General features: G+C 46.1%; 1 protein-coding gene across 1 annotated transcript in view; it reads left to right on the top strand.

Annotated features, from left to right (window-relative positions):
• The first annotated feature begins 8,337 nt into the window (after nucleotides 1–8,337).
• Nucleotides 8,338–15,000, top strand: part of rfx1a (regulatory factor X, 1a (influences HLA class II expression)) — a 34,919-nt gene continuing 28,256 nt past the window's right edge. The window contains 3 exon segments of the mRNA XM_048232635.1: nucleotides 8,338–8,687; nucleotides 11,337–11,688; nucleotides 12,050–12,159. Coding sequence (XP_048088592.1) covers nucleotides 11,358–11,688; nucleotides 12,050–12,159 — 441 coding nt within the window. The 5' untranslated portion in view covers nucleotides 8,338–8,687; nucleotides 11,337–11,357.

Here is a 15,000-nt window from a genome sequence, read left to right as displayed (position 1 = left end):
TTAGGTGGTGTCCGAATGAGTGTGTGGATATGGCTGCATGCTTCGGGCAGATAGTGCAGGCGGTGTCTGTGTGTGTGCGCGCGAGTGTGCGTGCGCACACCACAAGATCTTGTTATTATCGTAGGCCTATGTCACTGTCACAATACAGATAAGCTCATTCACAGGCAGAACAAGTAGCCTACTCTCATAAGCAGACACATCCCAATAAAATGCATTTGAATTTATTTATTTTATTTTACGAGGAAAGTCAACATCCGTGAATACATGCAGAGGAGAACCCTTTATTGAACTGTAACAACGAACACAGGTGTGTGTGTGTGTGGGGGGTGTGTGGGTGTAGATGTTGATGTGGTGGGTGTGGATGGAAGTGTGTGGATGTGGAGGGGAGTGTGTGTGTGTGTGTGTGCATATGTGGATGGACCCTTTATTGAACTGTAATAAGCTGCACAGGTTATGGATGGGAGTATGTGTGTGTGTGTGTGTGTGTGCATATGTGGATGGACCCTTTATTGAACTGTAATAAGCTGCACAGGTTATGGATGGGAGTATGTGTGTGTGTGTGTGTGTGTGTGCATATGTGGATGGACCCTTTATTGAACTGTAATAAGCTGCACAGGTTATACAGATGGAACATTTATACACAGGACAAAAGTGGGTTTAAAAATTTCTGAAACACACAACCACACACACTACCTCTCACAGTAGACTACAACTCAAAACCATCATCATCATCATCATCATCATCACCATCATCATCATCTCACACATTTACATCCAAACCATCCGATCCTAATGTTTCATCCAGGACACACAGCCAAGTGGAGCAGTGGGGAGATGGGGTGTGTGTGTGTGTGTGTGTGTGTGTGTGTGTGTGTGTGTGTGTGTGATGTGTGTGTGATTGTGCATGTGTGTGTGTGTATGCTTGTGTGTGTGTATGTGCTTGTGTATGTGTGTGTGTGTGCATGCGTGTGTGTGTGTGTGTATGCTTGTATTCTTGCGTGCGTGTGTGTGTATGCTTGTGTGTATTTGTGATAGTGTGTGTGTACTGTATGTGTGTGTATGCTTGTATTCGTGTGTGCGCGTGGGTGTGTATGCTTGTGTGTATTTGTGATAGTGTGTGTGTGTGTGTGTGTGTGTGTATGCTTGTATTCGTGCGTGCGTGTGTGTGTGTGTGTGCTTGTGTGTATTTATGATAGTGTGTGTGTATTTGTGATAGTTTGTGTGTGTGTGTGCTTGCGTGTGTGTGTGTGTGTGTATTTGTGATAGTGTGTGTGTGTGTGTGTGTGTGTGTGTGTTCTCAGCAAAGAGAGCTGATCTCGCTCTTGCTGCAGCCCCACTTGCAGCAGGCATTGGACAGCCCCACCACCACGTCCCGCCCCTTCCTGTCTGATGTGCGAAGCGCCTCCAGGATCTCATTGGTGATCAGTGAGCGGGCAGAGCGGGAGAACACGCCCCCCTGATGCCTCCACCAATCCCGCGCAACCTCCTCGCCAGGCTCCGCCCCTGCTGCACCGCCAGCCTGCACCAGCGGAGAGGAGGGAAGTAAGTCGGCGTCGGCCAACCAGCGGTCAGAGGACTGGTCGTCATCAACCGGGTCCAGCGAGTCCTGGAGGAGGTCTACAAGTGCACAACAGACACGTCAACAACAGACACATCAACAACAGACACGTCAACAACAGACACATCAACAACAAACACTGGAGGAGTCTACAGACAACAGACACGTCAACAACAGACATCAAACAACACATGTCAACAGTGTTAAATACACATTAACAAATACACACGTGTTGTGGACAGATCCAACCGGCCCCAGATGGACATTCACAGCTGCCGACACCTTTCTCTAGCAACTCGTATGTGGGGGGCAGACGTGAGGCTACAGTGGGTTAAATGCCCCTCTGCAGTGGGGCTACAGTGGGTTAAATGCCCCTCTGCAGTGGGGCTACAGTGAGTGAAATGCCCCTCTGCAGTGAGTGAAATGCCCCTCTGCAGTGAGTTAAATGCCCCTCTGCAGTGTTAAATACCCCTCTGCAGTGAGGCTACAGTGGGTTAAATGCCCCTCTGTAGGGAGGCTAGTCAGTTAAATGCCCCTCTGTAGTGACTACTGGTATAGCATGGGAGTAGTGGCCCCCATGCCCCTCTACATAGAGCCCAACCTCATGCACCCCCATACCTGCCCCTCTCTACCCTATCCTACCTGTTCTCACCTGTCTCCTCATCTCACCTCCACTGGGAGTGTCCCACACCCTGACCAACCTGTCTACCTGAGTCTCACCTGTGCAGAGCGTCCCACCCCACCTGTCCCACCTGTGACTTACCTGTGCAGAGCGTCTACCTGAGTCTCACCTGTGCAGAGCGTCCCATCCCACCTGTCTACCTGAGACTCACCTGTGCAGGCTCTACCTGAGTGGCACCTGTGCAGGCGTCCCACCCACCTGTCTGCCTGAGTCACACATGCTCCTGGTGGCGTCTCAGCGCGGATGAACTGAAGATGTGTGCCGATGAGCTTCAGACTCCATGACAGGGGTCCATCCAGGGGCTCTCAGGGCGGTAGCCCGCCATCACACACACGGCCAGGGCCAGTAGCATCCACATCCTGGCGGGCTGAACTACAAACTGTGCCAGCGGAGGCAGAACTGCAAACTGTGCCAGCGGTCTTCTTCTCGAGGACGTGGGCGTCGAGCGGAGATCCTGTTTTGTGCTCTACCATTCGTTCGGTCCATCTTATATAGGGGTTCCATGGGCACTCGCAATGTACCCCCTCCACCCGACACACACACACATTACACACACACACACATTTCACACACACACACACACACACACACACACACACACATTACACACACACACACACACACACACATATTTCACACACATTACACACACACACACACGCAAACACACGCACACACACGCACACATCCCCGGGTCGTATCGGCTGTTGATAAGAGTGCGCTGGGAGGATGAGAAGGGTGTGTGTGTGTGGGGGGTGAGACCTTTGTGGGGACAATGGCAACATGAGAGGACTGATTACTGATTAGCGTGGGCAGGTGTGTGTGGGGGGGGGGTCAGAGAGGACGCTAATCTGATCCAAAAAGACATTTCAGACTCCAGCTCCTGGTCAACTGCTGCCTCTGTGTTGTGCCCATCACCGACCCCTGACCCCTGACCGCGCCACTCTCTCCCTCACGGGTCAGCCGTCAAATGACCTCTCACAACCTCCCAGGAACAGCCAAATGAACCTGTGTGTCTGGAGTGCTTTCAGCGTTGGGCTCTCTTAAGTTCTGCAGTAAATGTGTGTGTGAGAGTGTGTGCATGTGTGTGAAACTTAAAGTATTACTCTATGTATGTGTGAGAGTGTGTGCATGTGTGTGAAACTTAAAGTATTACTGTATGTGTGTGTGAGAGTGTGTGCATGTGTGTGAAACTTAAAGTATTACTCTATGTGTGTGTGAGTGTGTGCATGTGTGTGTATGTGTGTGTGTGCATGTGTGTGTGCGACTAACAACATGGTAACAGTTAAGCAATTCTCTCAACAATTTTATGACAGTTTAAAAACGGTAGAGTACAGTAAGAATAAGTGCATCAGTGAGTGCTGTTTTTAAACACTTGAGTGTCAGTTCAAGACGGCTGGTAAGTGCTAGCAATCGTATGTGTGTGTGAGTGTGTGTATGTGTGTGTGAGAGTGTGTGTGTGTGTATGTGTGTGAGAATGTGTGCGTGAGAGTGTGTGTGCCTAATGTCTGATGTGTTTGGGTGGATGAAATAGAATAATATCGAAACCCAAAGTGTAGCTGTGTGTGTGTGTGTGTGTGTGTGTGTGTGTGTGGCGCACCCTCTCCCACTTCCTCACACACACACACACACTGTCTCTCTTCCTATGTGTACTGTTATTTCACCATCATAGCCCAATTCTTAATCTAACTCTTGGCACTCGTCAGACAAACATTGACATCAAAGTCACAGTTTAACTTGAAGCACACCTGGTGAGAAACTCTCCCCCAAAACAGTCTCATGAAGAAACCCTGTGTGGAGCGCAGGAAGCATTTCTTCCTTTTCTAGACGCGGACGGTACGTGTGTGTGAGAGTGTGTGCATGTGTGTGTATGTGTGTGTGAGTGTGTGCAGGAAGCAGTTCTTCCTTTTCTAGATGCGGACGGTACTTCTCTATAAATGTGCAGAAGTGAGAACACAGAAAACACACTCGCGCTTTCTAGCACTTTCTGCTTGGCCCTCGCCCTCAGTGTTTGAGTGTGTGTGTGCTTGTGGACATGTGTGATTAGGTGAGTGTGTGTGTGTATGAGTTTGCATGTGTGTGTGAATACAAAAGGTTGCAACGGGGTTGTGACATTTTCCCTCTGTCCTACAGAGTCAGATAAGCTCTGGGTTGTGTGTGTATGTGCGTGTGTGTGTCTGTGTGTGTGTGTGTGTGTGTGTGTTGGTGGGGGCTCGTCACACTCAGATGACAGCCAGTTCATGAATGCGTAATTGGCCAGGACGGTGAACGCAAACAACACAATTGGGTCAGCTTAAGGTCTGCATGGATATGAGCTGACTATTTCCATGCTGTGCGCACACACACACTCAGATTCATTCATTTGTGGTCAATGACTGACTGACCATCTGGATTTTGGCCAAATGCCAGTATCTGTTAGCCTGACGTCAGAATTTGAGTCTGATGCTCCATTGGGATTGTGATTATGTTTCAACTGATACGGGGGGGGGGGGCCTCTGCACTTAATTGGATAGACATAAACAGCCGGAGCTACGAAACAGCTTACCATGAGCTAGGAAGAACACCTGAACCATTAGTCCGGCTTTCACCAGACCAAGCTCGCCGGCAGATCAGGCACCCAGCCTACTGAACCATCTTTCTTTTCCAAAAATGCCTTAAAGGAACACACCAACTTTTTGGGACTTTAGCTCATTCACCGTATTCCCCAAAGTTTGATAAGTCGATATATACCCTTGTCATCTCCGTGCGCGTAGTTGGATAAGTCAGTCTTACCCACTCACCGCTAACCTAGCTTAGCACAAGTGCCTTGAAGTGGCCGGCTTCATTAGTGGCCGGCTTCATTTTTCAGTCAGTCTGCAGTCAAACCGCATGGAAATATACTGTATGCATTTTATGTGTAACCATGGAAATATACTGTATGCATTTGATGTGTAACCATGGAAATATACTGTATGCATTTGATGTGTAACCATGGAAATATACTGTATGCATTTGATGTGTAACCGCATGAAAATATACTGTATGCATTTGATGTGTAAACGGGGTCTTAGAAGCCATCTGTCTACCTACAGCGTTTTTGTTGTAAACAAAATCAGCCGAAGCGTGCTCAGATGACGTGATAGATGAGGCATTGTTGCTCATCTGTCCATCATCGTACAAAGCCCAATCTGATCGGTCCATTATCGTACAAAGGCATCATCGTACAAAGCCCAATCTGATTGGTCCATCATCGTACAAAGCCCAATCTGATTGGTCCAAACAGCTCTGGTTCCCACAACGGAACAATTCCAGACCAAATTTCCCTCTCAATTCCAGACCAAAATTCCAATTCCTTCCATCCTCATAGTAGGCCATATATTTTGATGGCCGATGGTAAGCTACTTTTGCTAGTGATACGGAGCATTTTTAGCGGCCCATGAAACATGGAGTGAAACGGCATTTACCTGCTTAGCTTCTCTGTGCAGACCCAGATAACAACTTCCTTTGGGCCGGATCCGCATGAAAGCCTTTAGATCCGTCTGTAACAGACATAATGGTACCTGTGGGCCAGATCTGCTGAGCAATGTTGTTGTTTTCACCGGTTTCAGCTCTACTATGTTGTTGTTTTCACCGGTTTCAGCGGCCCCGTATGGCATATGATAAGCAGATCTGGACCAGGTCAGTTACGCAGAGCAGATCTGGACCAGGTCAGTTACGCAGAGTATCTCACGGAGCTGGGCCAGTGTTAGCCACTATTGGCACCAGATCCGTCAATCAGACCAATTATGGACCGGTGTTCGTTTGGACGTTGGATCGAATCCATTATGCAGGTGTATTTCCGTCCCAGAGGGGAGGCATCACTAACTATTTAGAGTATTAACTAAGTATAAAGAAGAAAGATATATAACAATTGAATCAATAGATTGAGAGAAGCGGGTGTGTAAGAGCAGAGTGTGTAAATGCAGTGTGGCAAGCCCATGTGTGTGTGTGTTTAATATGTATTCAGGGTGCAGATGACTTGAGGAAAGAAACTCCACCTCTCTGTTTTAGCCCAGTGAGGACAGAGACGTCTGCCTGACTCCTCCTCTCTGTTTTAGCCCAATAGAGACGTCTGCCTGACTCCTCCACCTCTCTGTTTTAGCCCAATGAGAACAGACGTCTGCCTGGCCTCAGCGGTTTGAACACTCCATGGTCAGGATGTGAACTGTTCCTTTAAAATATTACTGGCCCTTGTTTTGCTCTTGCTGTGTATATCCTGCAGGGTAGAGAGAGGTGCTCTGATGGTGCTTCATCCAAATGTTGGGAGGCGCTGGTTTTTTACACGAGCCCTCCATATTTACCACTTAATCCAGGGATATCCAACATTTTTTCCCCTGAGAGCTACTTTGACAAGATGGACATGGCCGAGAGCTTTTATGCTAATAGTAGTGTAACAGAGTTAAAAATGTAGTGTATTGTTATATATGATTTTCGCCAAAGTAAAACAGCCTTGTTTAATAGTTGTGAATGGGAGCCACCCTTGGCCATATGGTGTACTGCAGATCTGCTGCGTGTAGTCTTGTGTTGCTTCCCTACCCGATCAGAGTAGCCGTATGCTTTTGATCTGATGCTGTACGTGGTACACCGAAGCCTGAAGGCAATGTTTTGATTTATTTTCTTAAAGGAAAATAAAAAGGAAGAAAAATTCAACATTTCGCCTCTGTCCCCCTGATGCTTGACCACCGTTACAGTAGCACATAGGCCTATTCACATAGCTGATCTCCACCCAAAACCACTGAATAAGATGTGTATGCTTCTTAAAGGTTCCTTTCAACTCATTACCTTCTCTCCGTAGACTGTGAATTTGATTCCATAGGAATTTTAACATGTTTCCCAAGTGACTGGGTTATCAGATTTATAAACATCTTCCTCAAACCTTTTGGAGAGCTACTTAGAAACAGATGGGAAGTGTGTGTGTGTGTGTGTGTGTGTGTGTGTGGGGGGTTATGAACATCTTCCTCAAACCTTTTGGAGAGCTACATAGAAACAGGTGGGAAGCTACTGGTACCTGTTTGTGACCCCTGACTTAATCCATCAGTTCCAGTTCAATCTAGTAAAGTTCAATCTAGTATATAGACTATAAATCAGGCTATTATAAAATTTGGAATTTGATCATGAATGTTACTGCTGGTGGTATTCTTTAACGTCACCCGTAGAAGTTCACTTTATGAGCCTTCTGTTCAGCATGTCATTGACACACACATCTAAGACATTCCTGGCAACAAGTCGACATTGCAGTAACAGCATCTGAAGATGCGTGAAAAATATCAATTTTCTTACATTTCCCTTTCTCTTCTGTGTGTCACTTTTACACTGGCGAATCACTGGGCTACTAATATCTAATTTACTGGCGAATCACTGGGCTACTAATATCTAATTCACTTGCTAAAACATTGGGCTGCTAATATCTTTCACTTGCTAAACATTGGGCTGCTAATATCTAATTCACTGGCTAAACATTGGGCTGCTAATATCTAATTCACTTGCTAAAACATTGGGCTGCTAATATCTTTCACTTGCTAAACATTGGGCTGCTAATATCTAATTCACTGGCTAAACATTGGGCTGCTAATATCTAATTCACTTGCTAAAACATTGGGCTGCTAATATCTTTCACTTGCTAAACATTGGGCTGCTAATATCTAATTCACTGGCTAAACATTGGGCTGCTAATATCTAATTCCAGTATAATCCAAAAACCACAGGCAGCCAATGTAAAACATTCCAGCATGTTGTATTGAATGACAGTAAGTAAGGTCATTGGGTTGCAAATGCCAGGGCAGTTTTTTGATCCCATTAGTTTCTACATCGTCCTGGAATGCTTGCTAGGTAGGGATTGTTCTATGATTGCAATCCTCACATTAGCATGCAAGAGAAACGTTTTACACAAACAACATAAGAGGACTTAAGTCAGATAATACACAGATATTGCAAATAAAGTTGTCTCTTACATTTAGTGGACACTTAACCAGTAGCCTAGGGCCTAGGCTATATGCCAACAGGCAAAATTGTGTCATGGTAACAACTAATCCAAAAAAGAGACTGTTTATTTTGAGGTGAACCACGTGAACATTAATATTTATTTCAATAAAACTGCAGTGACAGGAGGGCAATAGGCATTCACGACATACAGAACTAGCTCAGATGTAGCGAAACAGGATAGCCCAAAATAAACTGACAGAATGAACCAACCTATGAAGAAGCTATTTTGTAACCACAGTCATTCTGTTAGAGCCACTCACAGGGCTTCAGGAGGCGGGACCTAGAGCGGGTGGGTAGCAACAGTTGCCCCGGTGAGGAAGAAGCGCCATAGCCACGGTAGTCCTGGCGACAAGAACCCAGCAACGAGAGTCAACAACAACAACAGCCTGAAACCTTGAAAAAATAAAAAACCCAATATACCAGTTGGGAATTTTCTCGGAATAAGAGGTGAAATCTTAAATAATTACGTAATCAGACATTTTACGTTTCAGAAGAAAATGTCTGTAAGGATTGCTGTTGTTTTATCGTCATATGCGTTCGTAGCCATTAACAGCCAATGGGCTAGGTAGCAAGCTAGCTATCACTAGCTTCCTCTGTCAGAATCACTATAAGGCTCACTGGCCATCTGTCTAGCTTGGTTCGAATAATCGTCTGACTTGATGTTTCAGTCTTTCTAAAATCAGGCTGTTGTTATGACGATGCCAAATGCACGATAGGCTGTACAAAATGGCGGGGATGATGCTAGCTTGCTACTATACGCGAAACTAGCCGCTGCTTGCACCTCATATTGTATCTGATTTCCAGCTAATAACCAGCTAGCCAACTATCTGGCGACATTTTTCAATCAGTCTGTCTTTTCGGCCTAACAGCAGTATGTGCGCGAATGGAATCTCGACGATATGTCATGTATCTATAATGTACTTGCAGTCACTAGATGAAATTGTTCTAACGTTATCTGCGAGGTTGGTTAACGTTACCTCGCCTGTCATCACAGAACTGAAAAGGTTAGCATGCTAGCTATGATAGCGAGCATACCTATAGCTGTTGTTACTTTCCTTATCGGTGTACCACCTACACCGCTATCATTTGTCGTCGGCTGTCCATACCAGGTGTAATGTTGGATTGATGCTCTTGTGAATTACCACTAACGTTAGCTTTCTGAAGTGCCGTGCGTGAGTGACAGTTCAGTTTCCCAACCTCAGCGTTAGCAAGGAAGCCTGGCCGCTAACGTCACCTGACGTTAAGCCCATTTAATTCGATCTACCTCGCTGTCTCGCCAAGTAATGCAACTAATCGTAGTTATTGATCGTAGCTGTTATCAGTATGAGCGTATCTAGCGTGCTGCATCCGTGGTCTGTCCCTATGCAGTCATCTGCGCGTTCTCATTTGGGGGAAGAGGCCCTTGTGTAAGGGAAGGAGGGGCGGCCATTTGTTGTGGTATGGTTACTAGGCAAAGCTTCCTAGGCTGGGAAGGGGGCGTAGCCCGTCTGGGTTGCGTGACACTTTGATAACAATTATTGGCCAGTTTTTGTTTTAGTCTTTTCTGTAATAGTCACAAATTATTTCATGGATAGCAAAATGCAGTAGGATTTCTTGCTTAGAACTATCATCTGGTTTCTAATGTAGATTTATTGGACTGGCAAATTGAGAAAGTCACCAGATCAGACAGACGAAGTGAGAATAAGCTGTTGATGACGTGACTGATTGTGGACTCCTCTCTCATTATGATCACGTGGAAGACACCAGTAGTCTTCTCCCTCTCCTGTTGCCCATAGAGGTATTCCATTCCTAAAGGCCAGTGCCGTCCCTCAACAGTTATGATAATAATAATAGTAGGCTACTAATAATAAGCTTTATTTGATAGAGAGAAAAGAAAGAGAAGAAAAAGAAATGTTTTAATAATACAAACAAACAAACAAACAAATCAGTAAATAAAACATCAGAGATTTAGAGTTAAGCAAAAATGAGATTTCACAAGAGATAGAAACCATAACACATACATCACAATTAATGTAGCGAAAATAGGAAGACCCTGTAAATAGCACAAGCAGTTTTGACTCCTCTGCACTCTCATGTGTGTGTGATTATTGTGCGTTCCATTTGTACATGCTGATGGCTTGTGACAACTCATAACTTGTGAAATGACATAACTTCCTTGTCGTAAGAACTCACCGTGAACTGAGGGTCCTTTGACTTACCATATTGGACAAATGGATCGCACCATTATCTGAAGGCAGACAAATGGATCGCACCATTATCTGAAGGCAGGCCTGTGGTCAGATTTGAGAAACTGAGTACCAAGGCTTTTCTCCCGCCTTCTCTTTCTGGTTCTCCACTGACTGACCTATAGCCAGCAGGAGGCTCGCCAGGCTGCTAACTGACATATCAAACGTCCAGCTCAAGTGCAATAGGAATATGTAGGCCTATGTGGAGCCCAGCCAGGCTGCTAACGAACATATCAAACGTCCAGCTCAAGCGCAATAGGAATATGTAGGCCTATGTGGAGCCCAGCCATATTTTATAGGCTCATCATTTTCCACCCTTGGTATTTCCCATGAAAAAAATACATAGATAGACAGACAGATAGATAGATAGATAGATAGATAAATAGATAGGTTTAGATAGATACATAAAACATAGATTCATGCATACTGAATCTCAAGGGCAATCTTGGCACTTCCCTGTTTGCAATGTGTATATTGTGTGTGTATGTGTGTAATGTGTTTATGGGTTCTCCCTGATGGTGTCCTATTAGCCACTCCAGCCTACGTGTGTGTGTGTGTGTGTATGTACATGTTTGTGTCTGCTTGTGTTTGTGTGTGTTTATAACGTGTTTATGGTTTCTCCTCCCCAGGGTTGAGTCTGGGTTCTCCTGATGGCCACTCAAGCCTATGTGTGTGTGTGTGTGTGTGTGTGTGTGTGTGTGTGTGTGTGTGTGTGTGTGTGTGTATAACTTGTTTATGGTTTCTCCTCCCCAGGGTTGAGTCTGGGTTCTCCTGATGGCCACTCAAGCCTATGTGTGTGTGTGTGTGTGTGTGTGTGTGTGTGTGTGTGTGTGTGTGTGTGTATAACTTGTTTATGGTTTCTCTTCCCCAGGGTTGAGTCTGGGTTCTCCTGATGGCCACTCAAGCCTATGTGGGAGAGCTGCAGCCATCCTCCCAACCCCAGGGGGGCAGTGTGAGCGTGGTGGCAGGCCAGCCGGCGACCACCGCCACCGCGCCACCGCAGTTCCTGGCCGAGATCCCGGCCACGGTCGTCACGGCTACCGCCACACCCTCCGCTGACCAGACCACGCCCCCGGTGACACAGACCACTCCCACTCAGGCCCAGAACTCCCCTGTGGCGGCCCCGCCCACCCAGACACAGTACGTCGCCACGGAGATCCAGAGCTCGCCTACCCAGACCAACGCCCAGAGCACGCCGCAGTATATCGTCGTCACGGTGACCGGTAAGGAGCAGGGCAGGGCAGTGAGGATGGGCTGAGTGGCCACAAGTAGAGAAAGCCTTCAGCGAGCAATCGTTCACTAAAATAGTTCTGTCATTACCGAGCAATCGTTAAATAAAATAGTTCTGTCAATAGTTCTGTCATTACCGAGCAATCGTTAAATAAAATAGTTCTGTCATTACCGAGCAATCGTTAAATAAAATAGTTCTGTCATTACCGAGCCATCGTTTACTAAAATATTTGTGTCATTACCGAGCCATCGTTTACTGTCTTTCCCTCTTCTTTGTCTAACTCTGCTCTCTTCTTTTCTCTCTATCCATCTCTACCTCCTTCTCCCGTTCTCCGCTCCTCTTCTTTCTTCCAGAAGGTTCTCTCCACTCCAGTGACTCGGTATCGGACTCCAGTCCTCCTCCTGCTGTGGTCCAGACCGGAGTGCCCACACAGGTGGTACAGCAAGTACAGGCCGGTCAGCAGGTAATGCGCACGCACGCACGCACGCACGCACGCACACACACGCATACACGCACGCACGCACACAAGCACGCACACACACAGACAAACACACAGACACATGCACGCACACACACAGACACATGCATGCACACACGCACACACATGCACACAGACACATGCACGCACGCACAAACACATGCACACAGACACAAATGCGCGCACTTACGTACACACGCACACAGACATGTGCATATGTACACATACAGTGCATAATTGCCTCTAAATGCAAACCAAGAAACCCTCTAAACAATGAAGCTCAGTGCACACTTGTCACATTATCAGTGCAATTAAATGAAGCTCAATGCACACTTGCCACATTATCAGTGCAACTAAATGAAGCTCAATGCACACTTGTCACATTATCAGTGCAACTAAATGAAGCTCAATGCACACTTGCCACATTATCAGTGCAACTAAATGAAGCTCAATGCACACTTGTCACATTATCAGTGCAACTAAATGAAGCTCAATGCACACTTGCCACATTATCAGTGCAACTAAATGAAGCTCAATGCACACTTGCCACATTATCAGTGCAACTAAATGATAGATAGATAGATAGATAGATAGATAGATAGATACTTTATTGATCCCCAAGGGGAAATTCAAAAATGCAAGCAGCTGCTGTAGGTTTGTGACTCTACTGAGTACTGAGCAACAAGGGGCAGCAGAGTGGGGCAGTAGAACACCAAGGGGCAGCAGAGTGGGGCAGTAGAACACCAAGGGGCAGCAGAGTGGGGGAAAGCTGGACTATAGGCCAGTGTAAAGCAGCCAATAAAGACAGAGGTGATATAGGAAACATGAGCCAAGATAGATGCTGATCTGTTGGGGAATAGCTGGATTAGCTGGGGTGTAGATGTAGTTTAGGTTCATATATAGAACAGATGTAGGGCTATATGGATTAGCTGGGGTGTAGATGTAGTTTAGGTTCATATATAGAACAGATGTAGGGCTATATGGATTATCTGGGGTGTAGATGTAGTTTAGGTTCATATATAGAACAGATGTAGGGCTATATGGATTAGCTGGGGTGTAGATGTAGTTTAGGTTCATATATAGAACAGATGTAGGGCTATATGGATTAGCTGGGGTGTAGATGTAGTTTAGGTTCATGAACAGATGTAGGGCTATATGGATTAGCTGGGGTGTAGATGTAGTTCAGGTTCATATATAGAACAGATGTAGGGCTATATGGATTAGCTGGGGTGTAGATGTAGTTTAGGTTCATATATAGAACAGATGTAGGGCTATATGGATTAGCTGGGGTGTAGATGTAGTTTAGGTTCATGAACAGATGTAGGGCTATATGGATTAGCTGGGGTGTAGTTTAGGCTGTCTCAAGGCTTGTTGTCTCTGACCAGGCGTTTCAGATTGCTAAAATGGAGCCCTTAGTCCAGGTTAATGCATAGAATCTGTGGGTCAGCCGTGGCCTACTGGTTAGGGCATTGGGCTTGTAGCCGGTTCAATCCCCAACCAGTAGGAAAAATGTGGTCAGGGGAAGTGGTTGAGCACTGCTCTCCCATGCCCACATCCACGGCTGAAGTGCCCTTGAGCAAGGCACCTGACCCCTCACTGCTCTCCCATGCCCACATCCACGGCTGAAGTGCCCTTGAGCAAGGCACCTGACCCCTCACTGCTCTCCCATGCCCACATCCACGGCTGAAGTGCCCTTGAGCAAGGCACCTGACCCCTCACTGCTCCCCGAGCGCCACTGTAGCAAGGCAGCTCACTGCTCCGGATTAGTTAGCCCTTCATCTCACTGTGTGTTCACTGTGTGCTGAGTGTGTTTCACTAATTCACAGTTGGGATAAATGCAGAGACCAAATTCCTCATATATGCAAGTATACTTGGCCCATAAACCTGGTTTAATTAATCAAGGTTAATGTTTAGAACAGATGTAGTCTATCTTTACGAGTATGTATTAGAGACCAGATGTAGGTTAATGTAGCCTAGGTTAATGCATAGAACAGATGTGATCTAGGTTAATTTATAGAGTAGATGTAGTCTAGTTTAATGTATAGAGCAGATGAGGTCCTATAGAGCAGATGTGGTCTAGTTTAATGTATAGAGAGCAGATGTGGTCTAGTTTAATGTGTAGAGAGCAGATGTGGTCTAGTTTAATGTATAGAGAGCAGATGTGGTCTAGTTTAATGTGTAGAGAGCAGATGTGGTCTAGTTTAATGTATAGAGCAGATGAGGTCCTATAGAGCAGATGTGGTCTAGTTTAATGTATAGAGAGCAGATGTGGTCTAGTTTAATGTATAGAGAGCAGTTTAATGTATATAGAGCAGATGTGGTCTAGATGTGGTCTAGTTTAATGTATATAGAGCAGATGTGGTCTAGTTTAATGTATAGAGCAGATGAGGTCCTATAGAGCAGATGAGGTCCTTTAGAGCAGATGAGGTCCTATAGAGCAGATGAGTTCCTATAGAGCACATGAGGTCCTATAGAGCACATGAGGTCCTATAGAGCAGATGAGGTCTAGTTTAATGTATAGAGCAGATGAGGTCCTATAGAGCACATGAGGTATAGAGCAGATGAGGTCCTATAGAGCACATGAGGTCCGGGTTAATGTATATGGTGCTGAGTGGCTGGAGAGCAGGTGCACCGCAGCAGCAGTGGTCAGTGAGAGGAGGTAGATGTGGTGGGTCCCTCCTGAGAGCAGCAGCAGTGGTCAGTGAGAGGAGGTAGATGTGGTGGGTCCCTCCTGAGAGCAGCAGCAGTGGTCAGTGAGAGGAGGTAGATGTGGTGGGTCCCTCCTGAGAGCAGCAGCAGAGGTCACTGCGATGTGGACACGTGGGG

This window comes from Alosa alosa, chromosome 22 (assembly GCF_017589495.1).
Source record: "Alosa alosa isolate M-15738 ecotype Scorff River chromosome 22, AALO_Geno_1.1, whole genome shotgun sequence".
Taxonomy (NCBI): Eukaryota; Metazoa; Chordata; class Actinopteri; order Clupeiformes; family Clupeidae; genus Alosa; species Alosa alosa.
The sequence above is the reverse complement of the archived record's forward strand: the minus strand, read 5'-3'. Positions and strand labels throughout refer to the sequence as shown.